Source organism: Elephas maximus, chromosome 2 (assembly GCF_024166365.1).
Source record: "Elephas maximus indicus isolate mEleMax1 chromosome 2, mEleMax1 primary haplotype, whole genome shotgun sequence".
NCBI classification, from domain to species: Eukaryota; Metazoa; Chordata; class Mammalia; order Proboscidea; family Elephantidae; genus Elephas; species Elephas maximus.
In genome coordinates, this window is record NC_064820.1 from 222,056,717 (window position 1) to 222,081,316 (window position 24,600).

Genomic DNA, 24,600 nt, shown 5'->3' on the forward strand with positions numbered 1-24,600 from the left:
GTCTTGGTTGTAAGAGGGTCAACACGAAGCATCTGACTGTTCTGCCAACTTGGCCGCACCTTTCCCGTCTGTTGGGTTTTATATTAGTTATTACATTTTTTCATTTCTAGTTCTTTTCCAAATTTCTGATTGTTCTCTCTAGTTTCTTATTTATTTCTTATGTTTTTAGGCTTCTATTTCATTTCTCTAAATATATTAAATACAGAGATTTTATATTCTCTGCACAATAGTTCCAATATATGATTCTGCTTTTTGCTATTTCTGTTGGTCCTCAATCATGGTGTCATTTTATTTTCTTATTTATTTTGTAATTTTTGAATCTGAACTTCTCAGAGTTTTAGACTTTTGTTTGTAGATATTCTTCGAGGCTTAGAAAGTATTTCTGCTAGTTTCCTGTGGGATCTGTAAACCCAAAAGCATTTCAAATTAAAATTTCCTTTTAAGTTTTTCTGAACCACATATGTCATGGGAATTTGTACCACAAACTGTCATGCATTCTGGCTTGTGGTTATGAATTCTCAGAGAAGAATGTTTTCTTTTCCATTCACCACCTAAGTTGAATCAGGCATTTCCTTTCTATTCTAATCTGCACGGCAGAGTTATTTCTCATTTATCTTTACATTGTTGAGGGCATTGTTGGTTCAGTGGAAGAATTTTTGCCTTCCCTGTGGGAGACCTGGGTTCAATTCCTGCCTAGTGCACCTCATGCTCAGCCACTACCCATCTGTTAGTAGAGACTTGCATGTTGCCATGATGCTGAACCAGTTTCAGTGGAACTGAAATAAGGCTTAGAAGAAAGACTTGCTTATCGACTTCCAAAAATCAGCTGGTAAAAATCTTATGGATCACAAAGGTCTTAGGTCGGCACAGGACTGGGCAGTGTTTCCGTCAGTTGTGCACGGGGTTGCCATAATTTGAAGACTGACCTGATGACAGCCAGCAACAACACTTTCAGGGGTGCACGTGTTTTTGTGTGTTTTATGAAATTCCCCACCTTGAGCAGGCCCTGGACTTTATTTCTTTAACCTCTGCAACATCAAAGTGAAAGCTAAAGATGTTTTGGGTTTGTTAGAAACTCTTAGTGTGAATGCTGGTGTTGGTGTATGCTAATTTCAGGATTATGCTCTCACTTGTTTATAATCTTTCCTTTTGTGCCAGCCCAGCAATGTATTTGTACTTCTTGATAGAACTGGAATTTATAAAAACTTTTATACTTATTATTTTCTATATCTATTTGTTAGCATCAGATCAAAGATAATGATAAATTGTCCTTTAGCCCTCTGAAATTCTGAAGAAGAAGATAGTTAGACTTAAATTGAGACAAAAGAGAATTCACTCAACTGTAACAAAACATTTCTTGACTTGGAAGCTACTCAAGTTGGGAAACTAGAGAAGTAATATTTATGCATGGAATTTTTTTGGACTAGAGCATAAATTTACTTTATTACGTTTCAGCTATTTGCTACTGCTACTAATAATGTATTATCCCAGGTAATATTTTTACAACACCTAGTAAGTGGGTACTCTGGAAATCTATTAGAATTTCTGACTGATCCCAAAGTTCCTACACTTACCCATGATACTACATTCCCTTTGACTAAGATTTGAGGCAACTTACAAAAATGCATTTAATATAAAAGAATAAAACTAATCACTGAGGGAATTGGGGCAACAGCTAGGAAAATAATAAAGCTTTGGATAAGATTAACACAGAGGAATGCCAGCATTTTCTTCCGGTAAACCCAGTAACTATGACCTGCATTTGGTTTTAAGCTTCTTAAGCACCCATCTGTCAGTTTGTTGCACTGTGGTGGCTTGCGTGTTGTATGATGCTGGATGCTATGCCACTGGCATTTCAAATACCAGCAGGGTCACCATGGTGGACAGATTTCAGCAGAACTTCCAGACTAGGAAGAAAGGCCTGGCAATCTACGTGCAAAAATTAGCCAGTGGAAACCGTATGGATATACCAGAATACTATCCAATATAGCGCTGGAAGATGAGCACACTAGGTTGGAAGGCTATCAGAACACAGTGGCTGCAACATGGACTGGAGCATATTAATGATCATGAAGATGGCACAGGACCAGGTAGTACCTCATTCTGTTATACGTGGGGTCACCATGAGTTAAAACCAACTTGGTGACAACTAAGAACAACACAGAAGAAGAGTAGGGTAGGCAATAATGCAACTAAGTTGGTTTGAATGTTGTCCTGTTCAGAAATGATAAGCTAGACAAGACAAACTTTTCTTTTTCAAAAACTGTTGAAAGTGCATTACAGCCCAGATGACAAAAAACAGTAGTCTGGGGAAATCTCTTTTATGTTTTAATTATAAAAAAGAAAACTCTTCAGAGCTATTGGCAGACACACTACTGGAGAGTTGTTTTAGGGCTGGGCCATCCTGGTGGAGGGCTGACCCCTGGCTGGGGGCTGGGGAAGGGGTGGAGCCTCACTGAGCACCAGAGTTCAATTCACTACCAGGCTTCAGATCACAGCGCAGTTGTTCCCATTTTGCCAACACAAGCACTTCTGTAAGTCTTTCATGATTCTGAGGATCCTGGTATCAAAAGGCCCTTAGATGGCTGGTTTTTTGGAAGTAGATCACCAAACCTTTCTTTTGATGTATCTCTTGGTTAGCAGCCAAGCATGTTTTCTGTTTGCACCACCCAGGGACTCCAGCTACTATAATACAACCAAAAAAATACCAAACCAGTTGCCATGGAATTGATTCCAACTGATATAGACCCCACATGGTACACAGTAGAACTGAGCTCCATAGAGTTTTCAGTGGCTGTAATCTTTATGGAAACAGATTGCTGGGCCTTTCTTTTACAGTGCCACAGAGTGGGTTTAAACCACCAACCTTCCTGTTGGTAGTCAAGCGCAAACCATTTGCACCTCCCAGGGACTTTCTGCTACCATAATAACAGTAGAAAATTCCTGTTTTGTCTTCGTCTTGGCTAAGCAGGACCCAAACCCATTGGGCAAAATTACAAGGAAACCAGCTAATGATGTGAAACTTTTTGAAAAGCCTTTTACTGCGTACATCTGGGTCTTGTCAGTAATTCCTGAATGTGAGTAGCTGTGTACACATGTGTGTGCATGTGCGTGTGTGTGTGTCATGTATGTATACATGAATTCTCACTGTGCTGTGTAAGCATAATGAAAGTGTATACAAACAAATGTAAAGTTAATGGTTAAATTTCTTAACTTTTGGGGTTAGTCAACTTTGACCAAGCAAACTGGGATAACCTTTTGTGTTAGCTCCTAACTAATGAATAAAAAAGATCAGTTTAGGTAAATATGCTGGCTCACACATGTGCAGTGAATTTAAACATTCTTTTTGTTTGCTTGTTTCAAGGATTTCGACTCTTTCTTCTCTGCCAAAGAAGAGAATATTATATATTCGTTCCTTGGCTTGGCTCCCCCTCCAGGCTCAAAGGTAAGATTTAATGCCCTAATGGGGCTTAATAGAGGTCATAGTTAAAGAAGATAGAAATCAGCATCTAAGATTGTTTAATAAATGATAATCATTAAACTAACATGATTTTAGTAAGCACTTTATTCTGATGAAGTCTTGTGCAAAATTTTCATTAAAAATGCTTTATTCCAAAGTCATGTTTTTCATGTTTTTGCTGTTTCTTCTTGCTAGAGTGAATTTAAAAAACCTAAGAAATGTTACTGCATTCAATGGTCTTAAGTGCATTAATTAAATATGTAAAAATATGAGTTTCCAGGCTGTGTTTATGCCCATATATTAATCATTTCTATTTAAAATGAATTCAACTTCACCTTTTCAGTCTGATAAAGAGGGGAAAAGTAAGATCTAGAATTAAGAGCAAGATAAATAAATCTCATCAATTTTATCCTACAGTGTTGTCTCATCATTGATTATATATGTGATGGTTAATGTTATGTGTCAACTTGGCTAGGCCATGAGTCCCGATACTGTGTAATTGTCTTCCATTTTGTGGTCTGATATAATTGTCTTCCATTTTGTGGCAATTATCCTCCATTCTATGTGTTGTAAATCCTAAACCTCTATATGTTAATGAGATAGGATTAGTGTGGGGTGCATCTTGAGTCATAGCCTTACTCAAGTCACACCCTTACTCAAGTCATCACCTTACTCAAGTGTCTGATGTAAGGGGAGATTCCTTGAGGGTGTGACCTACATCCAATACATATGGATGCTCTGGCATAGCTCACTCTTGCTCTGGATCCTACATCGGCTCATCATCATCTGACCTCTGGTTCATGGGACTTGAGCCAGTAGCCTGCCAATTCTGGGATTTGTCATCCTTCGCAGCCCCACGGGCCAGCAGCCTGTCGTCTGACCTGCCAGTTTGGGATTCATCAGCTTCTGCAACCACGTGAGTGAGGAGAAGCCTCTAGCCGGATGCCTGACCCATGGGTTTGGTACTTAACAGCCTCCACAACTGTGTAAGACATTTCCCTGAGATAAATCTTTATACATACATATAAATATAAATCTTTATATATACATATATAAAAAAATATATATATATATATGTATATTTCATTGGTTTTGCTTCTCTAGAGAACCCAGCCTAAGACATTTAGTACTGGGGGTGGTTCTAGAGAAATCAAATTGTAAGGATGAGTTTTCTAAGTTGGTTCTCAAATCTGGCTAGCCTTAAAGGTGCTGATGACTCTGCCTCCAGTGGTAAAGAGGACATTGCTAATCTGTGGTGTGACATGGCAATAGAAATAAGCAAAATATCACCATGAATAGGTCAAATATTTGTGAGAAAAGAAGGCTCTGGGTGACTTGATACTGAATGCTTTTCTACAGTTTTGTCAGAATGAGAAGTATAAGGGAGTTGGTTGGTTGGTCCTACTCTTGCTAGACAAAGTTTTGAAAGAAAGAGATGAGCTCAGGGCTTCAGAGTCACAGCTCAAGCACCACATAAAAGACTTGAAAGTGGCCAACTGTGCCCCAAAAGAAAGCCTTTTCTTTCTTTCTTTTTTTTTTTTTTAACATTTTATTGTGCTTTAGGTGAAAGTTTATATAAAAAAAAACCCAGTGCATATTAATTTTCCAATCAATGATTCTTATACAAATTGTTCTGTGACATTGGTTGCAATTCCCACAATCTGTCAGCACTCTCCGCATTTCCTCTCTAGGTTTCTTGTTTCCATTAGTCCGGTGTCCCTGTCCCTCCCTGCCTTCTCATCTTTGATTTTGGGCAAATTTGCCCTTTTGGTCTTGCGTAGTTGATTGTTCTAAGGAGCACACTCTTCACCAGTGTTATTGTTTGTTTTATGGCCCCATCTATTATTTGGCTGAAAGGTGGCCTCTGGGAGTGTCTTCAGTTTCAAGTTAGAAGATTGTCTTAGAGCAGTAGTCTCGGGGTTCCTCCAGTCTCATTCAGACGATTAAGTCTGGTCTTTTTGTTTTTTGAATTTGAATTTTGTTCTACATTTTTTACCCACCCATTCTAACGGGGACCTTCTATTGTGATCCTAGTCAGGGTGGTCAGTATTGGTAGCTGAGCATTATCTAGTTCTTCTGGTCTCAGACTAGAGGAAGCTGTGGTTCATGTGGGCAGTTAGTCCTTTGGACATTGCTTCAATGAGTATTTGGTTTTCTTCATTCTCTTTTGCCCCAGGCAGGAAGAGGCCAATAAGGTTCTTCTTAGATGGCTTCTCACAAGCTTTTAAGACCCCAGATGCTACTCACTAGGCTAGAATATAGAACATTAATTTTATGAACTATGTTTTGCCAATTGACCTAGATATCCCCCGAGACTATGATCCTTAGCCTTCAAGTCCAGCAGTTCAGACCTGATGTCTAAGTAGTTTCTATAGCTGTGCCCACCCCCATGTGCTCTATTATATATATAAATATACAAGCAGCATTTACAAATGTATGTGTTGAAATATGCACTACTATACCTGTATATATGCGTGGGTGTATGCCCGTATGACCTCCCTCACCTATTTAACATGAATATTAGCCTGTGTATCTATTCACAAACTATTGTTTGTTATTACTGTTGTTGAGGGATTGTATATATTATACCGTCTACCATTGGTGTTGTTAGGTGCCATTGAGTTGGTTCTGACTCATAGCGAATGAAACACTACCTGGTCCTGTGCCATCCTCACAATTGTTGTTATGCTTGAGCCCATTGCTGTAGCTACTGTGTCAGTCCATCTTGTTGAGGGTCTTCCTCTTTTTCGCTGACCCCCTACTTTACAAAGCATGATGTCCTTCTCCAGGGACCAGTCCCTCCTGATAACATGTGTAAAGTATGTGAGGTGTAGTCTTACCATCCTTGCTTCTAAAGAGCATTCTGGTTGTACTCCTTCCAAGACAGATTTGTTCGTTCTTTTGGCAGTCCATGGTATATTCAGTATTCTTTGCCAACACCACAATTCAAAATCGTCAATTCTTCCTCTGTCTTCCTTAATCATTGTCCAGCTTTCACATGCATATGAGGCCACACCGTGTGTGGCTCGGGTCAGGCACACCTTAGTCTTCAAGGTGACGTCTTTGCTTTTTGACACTTTAGAGAGGTCTTTTGCAGCAGATTTGCCTAATCAATGTGTCGTTTGATTTCTTGACTGCCGATTCCATGGGTGTTGATTCTGGATACAAGTGAAATGAAATCCTTGACAACTTCAATCTTTTCTCTGTTTACCGTTTACCGTAATTGCTCTTTATTCTTCCATACCTGTCAGTGTCTGCCTTTGCCTTGGTCATGTTGTGCTGACTTCCCCTATGTTATGTATTGCCTTTCCATTCACCAGAATTAACACTTGTGTGATTCTCCCTTCCTTTCCCTCCCATCCCTGGTAACCATCAAAGGATATTTCTTTCTGTATGTAAACCTATCCTTGACTTTTTATAGTGGTCTCATGCAGTATTTGTTCTTTCGTGATGGACTTATTTCACTCAGCATGATATCCTCCAGATTCAAGAAGGCCTTATTAACAAAGCCAAAAATCAAACCTAGAGTCGTATCGTAAGAGTGGCTGGATTACAATGCCAATTGAATTCCCAAACTCAAATGGTGTCTGGAGTTAGACTGAGTGCATTGATTCGAAGAAATGAGATCCTGGAACTTGGAATGGATGTTATGCGTGGACTCAGCAATATGGCCTTCCACTCACCAAGACTGATTTGGCTATAGCCACTACTGAGTGCTCTATCTGCCAGCATCAGAGAGCAACAAGGAATCTGCAATATGGCACTATTCCTCAAGACAATCATCCAGCAACCTAGTGGCAGGTTGATTATGTTGAACCGCTTCTGTGATGGAAAGGGCAGTGTTTTGTTCTTACTGGAATAGACACTTACTTTGGATATGGGTTTGCCTTTCCTGCATGCAGTGGTTCTGCCAAAACTATCACCCATGGAGTCACAGAATGCCTTATCCACCATCATGTTATCCCACACAGCATTACCTTGGATCAAGGGACTCACTTCACAGCAAATGAAGTGTGGCAATGGGCCCATGCTCATGGAATTTTCTGGTCCAACCATGTTCTCCATCATCCTGAAGTAACTGGCTGGATAGAACAATGGAATGGTCTTCTAAAGACACAATTATGGTGCCAGCTAGGTGGCAATACCTTACAGCATTGGGGCAGTGCTCTTCAGGCAGCTGTATATGCTCTGAATCAGTGTCCAATATATGATGTTGTTTTTCCTATAGCTAGGATTCACGGTTCCATAAATCAAGGGGTGGCGATGGAGTGGCGCCACCCACTATTACCTGTAGTGACTCACTCACAAAATTTTTTCTTCCTGTCCCTGCAACCCCATGCTCTGTGGGTCTAGAGGTCTCAGTTCCAAAGGGAGGAATGCTCCCACCTGGAGATACAACACTGGTTCCATTGAATTAGAAGTTAAGAATGCCACCCAGCCACTTTGGGCTCCTTATGCCTCTGAATCAACAGGCAAAGAAGGGAGTTACCATATTGGCTGGTGTGACTGATCCTGACCACTAAGGGGAAATTGGACTGGTGTTGCATAATGGAGGTAAAGAAGATTGTCTGGAATATAGGTGATCCCTTAGGATGTCTCTTAGTACTACCTTGCCCTGTGATTAAAGTCAATGGGAAACTGCAGCAGCCCACTTCCAGCATGACTACTAATGGTCCAGACCCTTAAGAATGAATGTTTGGGTCATCCCACTAGGCAAGGAACCATGGCCAGCTGAGGTGCTTGCTGAGGGTAAAGGGAATACGGAATGGGTGGTAGAAGAAGGTAGCTCTAAATATCAGTTATGACTACATGACCAGTTGCAGAAACAAGGACTATAATTGTCATGAGTATTTATTCTTTGTTTTATTTTATATAATAGCAACTATTTTTGTTTTCTTCCATCCATTGTAAAATATCAGATATAAGCGAGGCTAGTGCATTTTTGGTTGTACGCATGCTGCTTGTATTATGTTAGGTACAAGTATGACCATATAATTGTCTTTATTGTGTATGGTCTAAGGAGATGCATACAGATGTCAAATTGACAAGGGGTGAACTGTGATACTTAATGTTATGTGTTAACCTGGCTAGGCCATGAGTCTCAGTATTGTGTAATTGTTCTCCATTTTTTTGATACATAATTGTCCTCCATTTTGTGGTATTGTGTAGTTATCCCCCATTTTATGTGTTGTAAATCCTAAACTTCTATATGTTAATGAGGCAGGATTAGCGTGGGGTGTATCTTGAGTCACAACCTTATTAAAGGGCATGACTCAAGTCACAGCCTTACTCCTCACCACCTTACTCAAGTCACACCATTACTCAAGTCACCTTGATATAAGGGAAGTTTCCTTGAGGGTGTGACCTATATCCAATATATATGGGTGCTCTGGCAAAGTTCGCTCTTGCTCTGGATCCTGGACTTGGCTTGTCATCATCTGACCTCTGGTTCTTGGGACTTGAGGTAGCAGCCTGCCAATTCTGGGATTCATCAGCCTCCATAGCCCTGTGGGCCAGTAGCCTGTTGTCTGACCTTCTGATTTGGAATTTGTTAGCCCCTGCAACCATGTGAATTCAGGAGAAGCCTCCAACCAGATGCCTGACCCATGGATTTGGGACTTGCCAGCCTCCACAACTGTGTGAGCCATTTCCTTGAGATAAATCTTTATTTGTACACACACACACACTTCATTGGTTTTGCTTCTCTGGAGAACCCAGCCCAAGATAATGTGTAATTATGCCAATTAAATAGAGATTATGCTAATAAACCTAGTATCATGAATTTGAATTCTTAATGCAGATCGCCTAACTTCACTATACAATGGCTTTTGCATTCCTTACCTCAACCACGAATTCCATAACTAATTTTCCATAGACACAAGTACAAATTTGCTTGATTTATTTCATAGTTAATGTATTTGTCCTCAGCTTCATTTCAAAAAAGATTTGTGATGACTGAATCTAAATTTACTCTTACTATAAGAGAATTCAAAATCCATACTTTATAGAGAATGGGTTTGTAGAGGCACATGAATATCTTGCACATATCAGGATTCTTCAAGTAATGATATTTGCGGTCTGTTAGTGCTTAGGTTAACACCTTCAGGTCTAGCCTTAATTACATCTCCAAATGATAACATAGAGATTGAGGAATTGGTTAATGCCTCTGTGGGGTAGGGGGAAGACCCTACCTGTTAAAGAAATGCCTTTTTGACTTTGGTCAAGTTAAATACAACATATTTCATGTACTTTATTAACAGTTTTAAAAAGTGGAAAAGACTTGCATGCTATTTAACATTTTTTAAATTTGGAATAGGAGTATGTTAACTGAGTCATGTTAGTTTAGCTGTTACATTTAAGGGATGACTTAGTGTGAAGATACGTTTCTTGGGAGGGATACTCAGGTCTCCCACTTCTTGAAAGATAAGAAGGAAGATGGAGGGAAGAGTGTTTTAGGCAAAGGGAAGAGCAAGTGCAAAGGCCCTGAGGTAGGAAAGAGCTCAGGGAGTTCTAAGACCTGTCATGAGGCTCCATTGCTGGGGTGAGGGGAAGAGTGGCACCGTGGGCAGGGGTGGCTGCTGCAGGCGGGGTGGCTCATAGGTCATGATAGTGCTTTAAATTCTCTCTGAAGCACATGGAAGAAATTGTAAGGGCTTTAAACAGAGGAGTAAAATAATCTTATTTTCTTCTTTCAGAACTCATTTTTGCTATGGCAGCATGGATGGATTAAAGGGGATGCCCACTATTATAATAATACATTTAAGAGGTGATGATAGCTTGGAATAAAGTGGTGGGGATAGAATTGCAGAGAAGTGGAGGAAGAATTGATAGGACATGCTGATGGATTGTATATGGGAGTGGGATGGGAATAAAGGATTACTTCTAGCCACTGGTTTGTAGACATTTGTTCTGATGGAGGACCATACTTACGGGGGATATTAAGTAGAAATGAGACCTCTAAGTGAAGAGGTAAGGCAAGCAATTGGATGTTGATCTGTGTCTCAAGGAGGTCTCCTTCAAGATGATGTGTGGAAGTGATAGCATGTAGATAGAATTGAAGTCATGGGATTGAATAAGATTGAACAATGAGAGAGGGTTGACAGTAAGGAGGCCAGGTTTGAGGGCTCCAACTTTAAAGTTGAAAAGAGGATAAGGAGATGCCAGCTAAGGACGGTGGGATGGTGAGGTCCTTGACGCAGGTGGAAACCAGGAGTGCGTGGTGTCAAGGAAGCTGAGAAGGAGCATTTTTCACAGAAGAGGATAGGGCAGTTAGGTTGAATGCTGCTGAGAAGTTGAGTCAGGTGAGGACAGAAAAGTGACCACTGGAATTGACAACAAGGAGGCCATTGGTGATCTTGACAAAAATAGATTCTGAGGAGCAGTGGATACAGAGCCATATTGAAGTGGTCTAAGGAGAACTAATAGTGAGAAAGAGAGATTGAGCATAGCCAGTTATTTTGCAAGCATTTTCTCATGAAAGGGAAGAGGAAATGTCAGACAACGTGGTTCTTAAAAGTGCCCCACCCCATTTCTTACCATAGGAAATTTTGAGAGAGACCCTTCTCAGGTCCCTGCTTGCTGCCAGGTCCCTGGCCTCCTCTTTCCTCTCCATCCTGCCTCACCTTCTAGAAAGTTCTCCTACCTGTTTTCTTAACGCAAGTTTCCTTTTTCTCAGTAGACAGTTCCCATGTATGTCTTCCCATTGTATTTCAATCCCTTCCTTCCAGACCCTAAACCAGTGGGTGGTGGGAGATGTGTTTGTGTTGCAGAAAGAAGCGTAGCTTTTATCACCAAAGGCCCATGAAGAGGACCTGTTTACCCCTGGTCTATAGTGATCTGGCAAAGCTTGGAAATTGCCATTTTTCTTTAAGCATTCATAAGTCAGATTTTCTTTTTTTAATTTTTATTGTGTTTTAAGTGAAAGTTTACAAATCAAGTCAGTCTCTCATAGAAAATTTTATATACACCTTGCTATATAAAGGAGAAAAAAATTTTTTTTCTTTTATATACTCCTAGTTTTTCTCCCCCTAATGAGACAGCACACTCCTTCTCTCCACCCCATATTCCCTGTGTCCGTTCCACCAGCTCCTGTCCCCTTCTGCCTTCTCATCTCTCTTCCAGACAGGATCTGCCCACATAGTCTCATATGTCTACTTGATCCAAGAAGCTCACTCCCCACCAGTATCATTTTCTATCCTATAGTCCAGTCCAATCCCTGTCTGAAGAGTTGGCCTTGGGAATGGTTCCTGTCTTGGGCTAACAGAAGGTCTGGGGACCATGACCTCCAGGGTCCTTCTAGTCTCAGTCAGACCATAAAGTCTGGTCTTTTTACGGGAATTTGAGGTCCGCATCCCACTATTCTCCTGCTCCTTCAGCGGTTCTCTGTTGTGTTCCCTGTCAGGAAGGTCATGGGTTGTAGCCAGGCACCATCTAGTTCTTCTGGTCTCAGGCTGATGTAGTGCCTGGTTTATGTGGCCCTTTCTGTCTCTTGGGCTCATAATTACCTTGTGTCTTTGATGTTCTTCATTCTCCTTTGCTCCAGGTAGGTTGAGACCAATTGATGCATCTTAGATGGCTGCTTGCTAGCACTTAAGCATAGGTCAAATTCTTTAACAGAGCTACCCCGTTTACCAAGAGTCACAATAAACAAAGGGGAGAAAGGGGAAGTAGAAAAATGTATTCTCTCCCTAGTCCAGCAAAACCCCAGAATCATATTCTTCCTTATTTCTTCCCTTTGCAATGTTGACTTTCTTTCTTTTTTTTAATTCCTTTTTCATTTTTTGGTAAGGTTAGGATTTTTTTTTTTTTCTAATGTGGCTGTAGTTTTTATGGGAAAAAAAAAAAAGACTATGAACCACCGAAAACCAAACCCGTTGCCGTCAAGTCTGTTCTGACTCATAGCGACCTTATAGGACAGGGTAGAGATGCCCCATAGGGTTTCCAAGGAGCGCCTGGTAGATTCAAACCACCAACCTTTTGGTTAGCAGCTGTAGCACTTAGCCGCTGCGCCACCAGGGTTTTTGATGTTACCAAAAAAAAAAAAAAGAGAGAGAAAGAAAGAAAGAACACTGCAAAGGGAAGAAATAAGGAAAAACATGATTCTGGGGTTTTGCTGGACTAGGGAGAGAATACATTTTTCTAGTCTTTATAATGATCATTTAAAACTTTTGTGTAATAATCAAGTTGGCGTATTAAAATTTACTCATTCCTTTGTGTTGCTTTCTTATCATTGTATCATAAACTTATTTATGCTGTTACAGTCTCATAATGGTTGTTAAAATAAAATAGTTCCTGTAATATTCTATCAAGTTGACATGCCATTATTTTCCTTACTATGCTTATATTTTTGGACATTAGGTTATTCACAGTTTTTAAAATTTTTTTACTGTAAGTAATACTGCAGTGATTATTGCCACAAAATAGTATTCTTTCTTTTGGAGTATTTCTTTGGGATAAGTTGTCATCTATGACAACTTGTGAATATACCAAAATGTGAATATGTCAAATGTGGTGTAGCCATAGATATACAATGTGAATATGCATTTTCATTTCTCTGGGATAAATGTTCAGGAGTGCAATTGCAGGGTTACATGGTACTTGTATGCCTAGTTGATCCATTCATGACATTGCGAATGTAATTAATGCCACTGAATTGTACATCGTGTCTGGCTTATTTCACTTAGCATAATGTTTTTAAGGTCCATCCATATTGTAGCATGTATTAGTTCTTCATTTCCTTTTTTTTCATTCCTTTTTATTGCTGAATAATAGTGTATTTTATGGCTGTACCATATCTTGTTTATCCATTCATCAGCTGATGGACATGTGGATTTTTTTTTTTTTTACTTTTTGGCTATTATAAATAATGCTGCTGTGAACATTTGTGTACAGTGTTTGTGAGAACCTATATTTTTCCTTTCTTTTGGATATTCACCTAGGAGTGGAATTGCCGGGTCGTATGATAATTCTGTGTTTAACTTTTTGAAGGACTGCCAAGCGGTTTTCCATAGCAACTGCACCATTTTGTATTTCTACCAGCAATGTACGAGGGCTCCAATATCTTTGCATCCTTGTGAGCAGTCGGTATTTTTCTTTTTTTTTGACCATAGCCATGCTAGTGGGTATAAAATAGTATCTCGTGTGCTTATTTTAAATGAAACTTTTAATTCCGAGGTAATTATGGATTTACATGCAGTTGTAAGAATTAATATAGAGAGATCGTGTGTATCCTTTACTCATTTTCCATCTGGCAAATCTACGGTACAAAATCAAAACCAGGATTTTGACATTGATACAGTTAAGGCACAGAACACTTCCATCACCAAAAGGATTCCTCATGCTGCCCTTTGATAACTACACTCACTTCTCTCCCACAGGCTGGAAATGACTAATCTGTTCATTTCTTTAATTTTGACATAACAAGAAGATGATTGCACTCAGTATAATTCTTTGGCGATACATCCTGGTCGTTGTGTATATCAGTGTGTATCAGCAGTTAATTTGTTTATATTGCTAAATAGTGTCTCATTGTATAGGTGTAACGCCATTTCATTAACCATTCACCCCTTGAAGGATATCTGGATTGTTTCCAGTTTGGGGCTATTACGAGTAAATTGCCATAAACATTCATGCACAGCTTTTTGTGTGAATGTACATTTTTTACTTGTATGCTTAGTTTTTTTTATTGTGATAAGTATATATATATATATGTAAGAAAACATTTGCCATTTCAGCATTCTTCACGTGTATAATTCAGTGACATTAATTGTATTCATTATGTTGTGCAACCACCATCGTTATCAATTTTTCCACGACCATTTCATCCTTGGTAACCACTAATAAAGTTAGGTCTCCATACAGTTGCCTATTCTAGATATTTGTGTATGTGGAACCATACAATATTTGTCCTTTTGTGACTGACCTCACTCAGCATAATGTTTTCAAGGTTCATTGTTGTAGCATGTATCAGGACTTCATTTCTTTTTGTTTTTGTTGTTAAGTACCATTGGGTTGGTTCTGACTCATAGTGACCCTATGTACAACAGAATAAAATATTGCCCAGTCCTGCACCATCCTCACAATCATTGCTATGTTTGAGCTCATTGTTGCAGCCACTGTGTCAATCTGTCCTGTTGAGTTTCTTCCTCTTTTTCACTAACCCTCTGCTTCACCAAGCGTGATGTCCTTCTCCAGGGACTGATCCTTCCTGATAACATGTACAAAGTATGCTAGACGAAGTCTTGCCATCCTCGATTCTATGGAACATTCTGGCTGTACTTCTTTGATGGCAGATTTGTTCATTCTTTTGACAGTCTGTGGTATATTCAGTATTCTTCGCCAACACCATAATTCAAAGGCATCAATTCTTTGGCCTTCCTTATTCATTGCCCACCTTTTCGCATGCATATGAGACAAACGAAAACACCATGGCTTGGGTCAGGTGCACCTTAGTCTTCAAGGTGACATCTTTGCTTTTTTTTTTCAACACTTTAAAGAGATCTTTTGCAGCACATTTGCCCAATGCAATGTGTAAATTTGAGTAACAGTCGTATTAACTGGTCTTCCTTGTAGGCATATGGATATTATCCTATCAGAGACAGCGTTGTACTTCAGGGTAGACCTTGAAACGTTCTTTTTGACAATGAATGCAACACCATTCCTCTTCAATATGTCATTCCCGGCATAGTAGGGTATATGACTGTCAAATTCAAAATGGCCAATACCAGTCCATTTCAGTTCATGAATGCCTAGGAGGAAACCCTGATGACGTAGTGGTTAGGAGCTACAGCTGCTAACCAGAAGGTCGGCAGTTCGAATCCACCAGGCGCTTCTTGGAAACCACACAGGACAGTTCTGCTCTGTTCTATAGGGTTGCTATGAGTCAAAATCAACTCGATGGCCTAGGGTTTAATGCCTAGGATATAGATGTTTATGCGTTCCATTTTTGATGATTTCCGATTTTCCTAGGCTCATGCTTCGTACATTCCATGTTCTGTTTATTAATGGATCTTTGCAGCTTTTTCTCCTCATTTTGAGTCATACCACATCAGCAAATGAAGGTCCTGAAAGCTTGACTCCAACCACATCATTAAGGTCGACTCTACTTTGCGGAAGCGCTGTTCCCCAGTTGTGTTCTGAGTGCCTTCCAACCTGAGGCGCTCAGCTTGCGGCACTATCTCTGACAATGTTCTGCTGATATTCATAAGGTTTCCACTGGCTAATTTTTTTCAGAAATAGATCTCTAGGTCCTTCTTCCTAGTCTGTCTTAGCCTGGAAGCTCAGCTGAAACCTGTCCACCATGGATGACCCTGCTGGTATTTGAATACTGGTGGCATAGCTTCCAGCATCACAGCAACACACCAAGCCCCCACAGTATGAAAAATGGACAGATGTGTGGGGGTCATTTCTCTTTATGGCTGAGTAATATTGCATTGTATGTATGTACCACATTTTGTTTATCCATTCATTTGTGTCTTAGTCATCTAGTGCTGCTATAACAGAAATACCACAGATGTATGGCTTCAACAAAGAGAAGTTTATTCTCTCACAGTCTAGTAGGCTAGAAGTCCAAATTCAGGGTGCCGGCTCCAAGGGAAGGCTTTCTCCCTCTGTCAGCTCTGAAGGAAGGTCCTTGTAATACGTCAGTCTTCCCTTGATCTGGGAGCATCTCAGCGCAGGAACCTCAGGTCCAAAGGATGCCCTCTGCTCCCACTGCGACTTTCTTGGTGGTATGAGGTTCCCATATCTCCCTGCTCGTTTCTCTCTTTTATATCTCAAAAGAGATTGGCTTAAGACACTATCTAATCTTGTAGACCTCATTAGTACAACTGCCGCTAATCCATTTTATTACATCATAGTAATGGGATTTACAACACGTAGGGAATTCACACCGGATGATAAAATGGTAGACAATCATACAAGGATTCAAGGAATCATGACCTAGCCAAGTTGACAGATATTTTTGGGGGACACAATTCAATTCATGACAATCCATTAAGGACACAGGTTATTTCCACTGTTTGGCTGTTGTGAATAGTGCTACAATGACCATTGGTGTGTAAGTATATGAGTCCCTACTTTCAAGTCTTTTGGGTATATACCTAGAAGTGGAACTGCTGGGTCATCAGGTAGTTCTATGTGTAATTTTTTGAGGAACTATCAAAGTGTTTTCCACAGCAGCTGTGCCATTTTGCATTCCCACCAGCCATGTACAAGGGTCCCAATTTCTGTACATATTGTCAACACTTGTTATTTTCCATTATTTTGATTATAGTCATCCTAGTGGGTTATCTTTCCACTTTCTTGATAGTGTCCTTTGATACACAGAAAATTGTAGTTTTAACGAAGTACAACTTATCTATTTTTTCTTTTGTCGACTGTGCTTTTGATGTCATATTTAAGATACTGTTGCTAAATCTAAGGTCATGCAGCTTTGCTCCTATATTTTCTTCAAAGAGTTTTATAGTTTGAGCTCTTAAATTTAGGCCTTTCAGTCATTTTGCGTTAATTTTTGTATGTGGTATAAGGTATCTGGTGCTGCTAAAATGGAAAAACCAGCGTGGATGGCTTTAACAAACAGAAGTTTATTCTCTCACAGTTTAGGAGGCTAGAAGTCCAAACTCAGGGCACCAGTTCCTGGGGAAGGCTTTCTCTTTGTTAGTTCTGGGGGAAGGCCCTTGTCATCAATCTTCCCCTACTCTAGGAGCTTCTCAGCACAGGGACCCTGGGTCCAAAGGATGCCCTCCACTCCTGGTGCTCTTTCTTGGTGGTATGAGGTCCCTATCTCTCTGCTGGCTTATCTCTCCTTTTATCTCTTGTAAGATAAAAGGTAATGAAGGCCACACCCCATGGAAACTCTCCTTACATCAGATCAGGGTTGTGACCTGAGTAAGGACGTTGCACCTCACCCTAATCCTCTTTAACGTAATCTAATCTTGCCTCATTAACCACAGGCAGAGATTAGGATTTACAATACATAGGAAAATTGCATCAAATCATAAAATGGTGGACAACCACACAATACTGAGAGTCATGGTCTAGCCAACTTGACAAACATTTTGGGGGGACACAGTTCAATCTGTGACATGGTCCAACTTCATTTTTTTAATGTGAATATCCAGTTTACCCAGTACCATTTGTTGAAGTGACTGTCTTTCCCCATTGAATGGTCTTGACACCCTTGTTGAAAATCAATTGACCAGAGATGTGAGGGTTTGAAAATGCTGTTTGATTAAAAAAATTAATTTGTATTAATTAATAAATATATATTATTATAAAGGGAAAATAGTCCTACAAGGATTATTAAGAAGAATGGGCCTTGCCTCAAGTCCCATATTGTCAGATAATGGCTTAATTTCCCATTCTTTCTTTCAAAGTTTGCTTAGGTACAGAATTATAGGTTGGGCATTATTTTGTCTTGGAATCGAGAAGATCTTGCTTTGTATTTTTTTTTAGCTTCCAGAGTTGCTGTTGAGAAACTTGATACCATTCTGTCTTTTGATCTTTTGTATGTGCCTGTTTTTGTTTTTCCCTTTTCTGGGAGATTTTTGGGTCCACTTTTTCAGTTTTCATGTTGTGTGATAAGGTACCTGGCATAGGTCTTCTTCAGTATTTGTGCTGTACATTTTGCTGGGCCCTTTTAATCTCAAAAGTCACAACCTTCTGCCCTGGGAAATGTTGGGGTACAGTTTCTATGGCAACTCATTTCCTATTAATTTCCATTTCGGAATTCCTCTTATTTGAATGTTGGACCTCCTGGACAAATTCTCCAATTTTCTTATCTCTTTTCTACCATTTTCCTTGCGTTTGTCTTTTTGTTTTATTTTCTGTATTTCCTCAACTTTATCTTCCTTTTTTTGATTTTTTTCATTTCTGCTATCATATTTTTACTTCTTGAAAGCTCTCTTTGTTTTCTCTGAATGTTTCTTTTATTAAACAGCTTCCAGTTCTTGTTATTTTTCTTAATTCTGAATTTATTAAATATAGTTTATTTTTTTTTGTTTTTACATTTTCCTCAACTCCCTGCACTCTGTTTTCACTAAGTGTCCTTATTCTGTTTACTTTCCTTTTTATTTTTATGTAAGGTGTTTTTCTCATATATCTGGTGACTCCATTTAAGAATGAGACACTAAAGAGTCGAATGGGTGCCTTGCGTCCCTGGCTGGGGCTTTCTGAGTGGTGGGCTTCACTGTAGGACAATTTCAAGATATACTCTCGGCTCTTTGTTAGGGATCCTGGACTGTCAGGATCCATGGGCTTTTTTTGCTGATTTGGATGAACTTTCCAGAGAGAAAGTGTCTGCGGGAAGTAGGAGTAAATCCGGGACCAGTATTATGGGAGCAGGTGGGGAAGGGATAAGAGTGTTTTCCCTTTCAGGCTGTGGATTCTCACGTAACCCTCTTGCGTTCACTGTGGCACCACACCTCAGCTGGCTTCATGCTCAGGAGACTAGACTTCCTCTGGTTCAACTTCTGCAGAGACCACAAACGGAGAGGGAGTCTAGATTTGCTTCTTCTGCCCTTCACATCCCTCTTTGTAGGTAATGAGGTGTCACTGTTCTTCTGGTTAAGTCATTTATTTCTCAGCTGTTCCTTTTCCTGCCCTCACAGTGTTGTGGACATTCTTTTTATGTGGTAGCCTTCTCAGCTGCTGTCTTTGGCCTCCTAGTTTGTCCTTTCCTTTTTAATGTCTTCACTGCCATGTTAGCAGGGTTCTGGGAAGAAGCCAGGGCAAGTATCTGAGTTCAGTTTCCCATGATTGACTAGAAACTGTCCATAGTTTTCCATGACCCCAACCTTTTTGAAAAGAAAGTGTCATCCCCTACTCATCTAGTAAGTTCTTTTCGCATGTTGGTTAATTGTAATTTTTTTTTCAGTTAGGTACTTTGAAATTAAACAAGTTCTTTAATTTTTTGATGTATCTTTTTAAAACAGCTTGAGATATGATTTACACATCACACTATTCACCCATCTCGAGTGTACAATTCAGTGGCTTTTAGTATATTCACAGATACAACTGTTACCACTGTCTAATTTCAGAACGTTTTCTTCACACCAAAAAGAAACCCGGCACCCCTTAGCTGTCACCCACCAATTCCACCATCTCCCTAGCCCTAGGCAACCGTTAATCTACTTTCTGTTCTATGAATTTGCCTTTTCTGGACATTTCATAGGCAGCCCTGGTGTCGTAGTGGTTAAGAGCTCAGCTGCTACCCAAAAGATTGGCGGTTGGTATCCACCAGGCGCTCCTTGGAAACCCTATGGGACAGTTCTGCTCTGTCGTGTAGGGTCGCTATGAGTTGGAATCGACTTGACAGCAACAGGTTTGGTTTTGGTTTTGGACATTTCATATAAATGAAATCATATAATATATGGTTCCCATTCTTGTTTTCCTCCTTCCCCAGAGGCCACCACTGTGATGAATTTGGTACTGCCCAAGGTTTTGTTTTATTTTACTGTATATTTGTTGACACAAGCAACTCATCCTGTTATTTTGTACTTTTAGTGCCTAATTGGTATCATGTTTTTAAATGGAATGTTCTGGATTTTGTTTTTTAAAAAAACTTAATGTTGTGTTTTGAGATCTATCCATACCAATAAATGTAAATCCAGTTTAGCCTCTACTAACCTTCACCTTCTCCCATTATTTTATGTCTAATTTCAGTTTTGAGGTCTGCCTTGGTTTGTGCTGGTTGTTGTTGTTAGGTGCCATGGAGTCAATTCCGACTCATAGCCACCCCATGTGACAGAGTAGAACTGCCTCATAAGGTTTTTAAGGTTGTAATCTTTACAGAGGAGTCCTGGTGGTGCAGCAGTTAAGTGTTTGGCTGCTAACTGAAAGGTCAGTGGGTCGAACCCACCAGTCACTCTGTGGGAGAAAGATGTGGCAGTCTGGTTCCATAAAGATTATGTCCTTGGAAACTCTGTGAAGCAGTTCTACTCCATCCTGTATGGTCCTATAGGGTTGCTATGAGTCAGAATCGACTGGATGACAGTGGGTTTAAATCTTTATGGGAGCGGATCACCAGGGCTTTCCCCCACAGAGCTGCTGGGTGGATTCAAACCGCTGACCTTTTGGTTAGCAGCCGAGTGCTTAACTGTTGCACCACCAGGGCTTCTTAGGTTTGTGCTTAGGTACTGTCGTATTGCATGAAAATTATAAAGGCCAGTCTAGAGACACCTAAGGGGCCACTGGGTTCAGATTCTTCTATTCACAGAGGACGAACTTGAAGCCCAAGGGTCTTAAGTGATTTGCACAAAGATGCACCGCTAATTAGCAGCCCAGTCCTTGCTAGACCCTTTGGTGTTGTCAGCATTGCTTGAGTTTATAGGTGTTTATGCTTATGCACACGGGGAAAGTTCTTCAAGTATCCTTTGGGAAGACAGGCCCTTGATGGTTTATGGGAATGATATTATTTGTCATGGTGTCACTTTGTAGTAAACAACCTTGTGGAGAAGTGTCAGCAAGGAAATTAATCTTGCTCGAGCTAAAATAGACACACTTGGGAGACATAAATCTTTACTACATCATACTACATGGCAGTCAAATACCGAAATCAAAAACTGCTGGAAATACAATAGGAGCTTGTTAAAACACACCTTTTAGTAAACACATTGTGCTTATTATGTGCCAGGCAATGGTCTAAACACACATATAAATATAATAACTTAATCGATATGTATAAGATATACATATACATACATAGGAAACCCTGGTAGCATAGTGATTAAGACCTACAGCTGCTAACCAAAATGTCAGCAGTTCAAATCCACCAGGTGCTCCTTGGAAACCAAATGGGCAGTTCTACTCCGTCCTCTAGGGTTGCTAAGAGTCAGAATCAACTCAACGGCAACAGGATACATACATAAATAGATATTAATAGAATATATATTTTTCCTTACATTTATTAAGCCATCTCAAAAGCTATCATGTACTTGATCAGAAAGAAAATCTCCATAAATTTCAAAAAGCAGAGATTTTACAGACTGCATTCTTATGCCAAATACAGAAGGAAAATCTACGGTGGAATTATCATAAAAACTGAAGAAATTAACATATACTTTTTCATATAACCCTGAATCCAAACAAAGAAAAAAACCCTGAAATTACCAATCACTTAGAAATAAAGGGAAAATATTTCATACCCAAACTCCCATATGCAGCTAAAACTCTATTCAGAAAAAAATTGACAACTTTAAATACTCTTTTGATGAAAAAAGAATGGTTAAAATTAATAAATATTCAATTTAAAAAATTAGGAAAAAGAAAACAAAAAAGTAGGCAACACGAACCAGTAAAAAGGAAAGCCAAAATCACTTAAGTACAAAAGGGAGTGAGTGAGTGAGGGAGGAAGAGATGAGAGACAGAGATAGAGACAGAGAGAAAGGGAATATGTGTGCGTATGTATATATTTGTTGTTGTTAGGTGATGTCAAGTAGGCTCCGACTCATAACAGCCTTACGTATAGTAGAACAAAATGTTGCCTGGTCCTGCATCATTCTCACAAATGTTGCTATGTCTGAGCCCATTGTTGTGGCCGCTGTGTCAATCCATCTCATCGAGGGTTTTCTTCTTTTTTGCTTCCTCTACTTTACCAAGCATGATGTCCTTCAGGGACTGGTATCATGTTCAAAGTAAGCGAGATGAAGTCTCACCATCCTTTCTACTAAGGAGCATCCTGGCTGTACTTTCTCCAAGACAGATTTGTTCATTCTGACAGTCTGTGATATATTCAATATTTTTCACCAACACCACAATTTAAATTCGTCAATTCTTCTTTGGTCTTCCTTTTTCGTTGTCCAGCTTTCACATGCCTACGAGGTCATTGAAAATACCATGGTTTGGGTCAGGCACACCTTGGTCATCAACGTGACATATATATAATATGTATACACAATATAATACATGGGAGAGATAAATGAAATAGAGAAGCTTCTGACCAGTTAATATCACTTAGGACGCTTTCAGTTATACCTAGATGAATTTCAGTTGTGAATATAGTGGAAAAAAGTCTAAAAATATTAGCAAACTATATCCAGCAGTGACTTAAAAGTAACGCACCATAGTGAAAGCAGCATTTATTCTGAGAATTCATGGATGGTTTACTAACAGGCATTCCATCAACACGATGTATTATATAAACTCATTAATGAAGAAAAATCATATTAATGCATCCATAAATACCAAGTATCATAATAAACCCTGATATGTAAGTGTCGTAATAAACCATGATACTTACAGTTGCCTTTTAGTAATGACATGAAATATCAAAGACTTTCTAGAAAAGTTAGCAACAAGATAAATATGCCTGTCATTCCATATTATTAAACATTGTTTCAGAAGCTGTAGTTATTGCAACAATGTAAGAAAATGAAATGTCTTATATATGTAATATGTGTGAAATAAAAAAGGAAAAATAATTTATTTGCATATGATATGAAGGCAATTATTGGAACAGGAAATATAAACCAAAAAATTCCATTGCTGTTGAATTGATTCCAACTCATAGCGATCGTATAGGACAGAGTAGGACTGCCCCTTAGGGTTTCCTAGGCTGTAATCTTTGTGGAAGCAAACTGCCACATCTTTCTCCCACTGAGCAGCTGGTGGATTCAAACCTCCAACCTTTCGGTTGGCAGCTGAGTGCTTAACCATCGCGCCATTAGGGCTCCTTACAGCAAATACAAGTGGCTGAAAACTTCTGAAAATTATGCCTTTCCTTTTAGTAACAAACCAAACCTGTTGCTGTTGAGTCGATTCTGACTCATAGCGACCCTATAGGACAGAGTAAAAGTGCCCCATAGAGTTTCCAAGGAGCGCCTGGTGGATTCGAACTGTTGACCTCTCGGTTAGCAGCTGTAGCTCTTAGCCACTAGCCACCAAGGTTTCCTTTTTTAGTAACTAGGAAAATGTAAATGAAAACAAAAATAAAATTCCATTTTCCATTTAACAGACTGGCAAAGATTAAAAAGAGCAATCGTCTTCATTGATCGTGAGTATAAAAGAAAAAGGGAATATTCACATCTTATTATGGGAATGTGAATTGCTACAATGTTTTTGGAAAGAAACCTAATACTTATTTGAAAAAAAAAACACCATTTTATTCTGTTTAGCATTTAGTGTTTGTTGAAGGAAAAACAAGTAAACGTCTGAATATCCATTAACCGGGAAATAGTTAAATTATTATTGTTTACATAATGAAATATTAAGCAGGTGTCAAAAAGAATGAACTAGAACTATGTGAGTTAACTTGCACAATGTCCATGACAGGTTAAACTAAAAAACCCAAGTTGTATATACTGTGATTCCATTTCTTTTTTTTAAAATTAATTTATTTTTATTTGTAATGAAGACAGCAAGGAGGAAGAGGAGGGGGAGGGAGAGAGAGAGCATGTGCATACATATACATATATGTATATATAATGAAAAATTGCCGTCTCAACATTTTTACATGTACAATTCAGTAACTTAATAACTTTGATCATGTTGTGTGATCATCAGCATTTTCTGTTCCATTTCTGTTTTAAAAAACACAAAATAAAACAAAAATAACAACCAATCAAAAAAAAATTGCCTCTGTATATGCATTAGGTCAGAGTTAGATACATATCAAATATTTAATATTGATTATCACAGGCTGGTGGGACTGGAGGGTGTGTGTATGGCTTAAGTTGTTGCCATGAGTTTGCAGTGCCTTTGTAATAAAAATAATTTAATATCATAGAAGTTTGGCAACGACTGGAGAAGTCAGAAGCCCATAAAGTGGGGCATGTCGGCCTAGCCCTGACCCTCACTTGTAATGTGTCGTTTTTCTGCCTTTATTTTCTTGTCTCTAAATGAAGTGCGGGGTGGTCATGGCTGTCCTACCTACTTAGCTTGCAGTGTTGTTGTGATGATAAAATGAAGGATGAAGACAAACATAATTGAATAGCTACAAGGTAAAATGTAAACTATTATCTTTAAGAAAATCCTCAAATATTCTCAATTTATATGATGCAGGTGACAAAATCGCCTGAGGAAGCATCTTCCCTTCCCAATGGTGATGTAATGGGAGAGGCACCAAGCACTGCAGAGGTAAGGGTTGCTATCCCAACGTGACTTCTCCCACACCAGTGTCCTCACACTTCTGCTAGCTCCTAATC

At 39.4% G+C, this 24,600-nt stretch overlaps 1 protein-coding gene across 1 annotated transcript in view; it reads left to right on the plus strand.

Annotated features, from left to right (window-relative positions):
* The window catches only part of SH3BGR (SH3 domain binding glutamate rich protein), an 85,881-nt gene that overhangs the window by 45,469 nt on the left and 15,812 nt on the right, over positions 1-24,600 (plus strand). The window contains exons 3-4 of the mRNA XM_049874894.1: positions 3,365-3,445; positions 24,458-24,532. Coding sequence (XP_049730851.1) covers positions 3,365-3,445; positions 24,458-24,532 — 156 coding nt within the window. The remainder of the gene's footprint in view (positions 1-3,364; positions 3,446-24,457; positions 24,533-24,600) is intronic.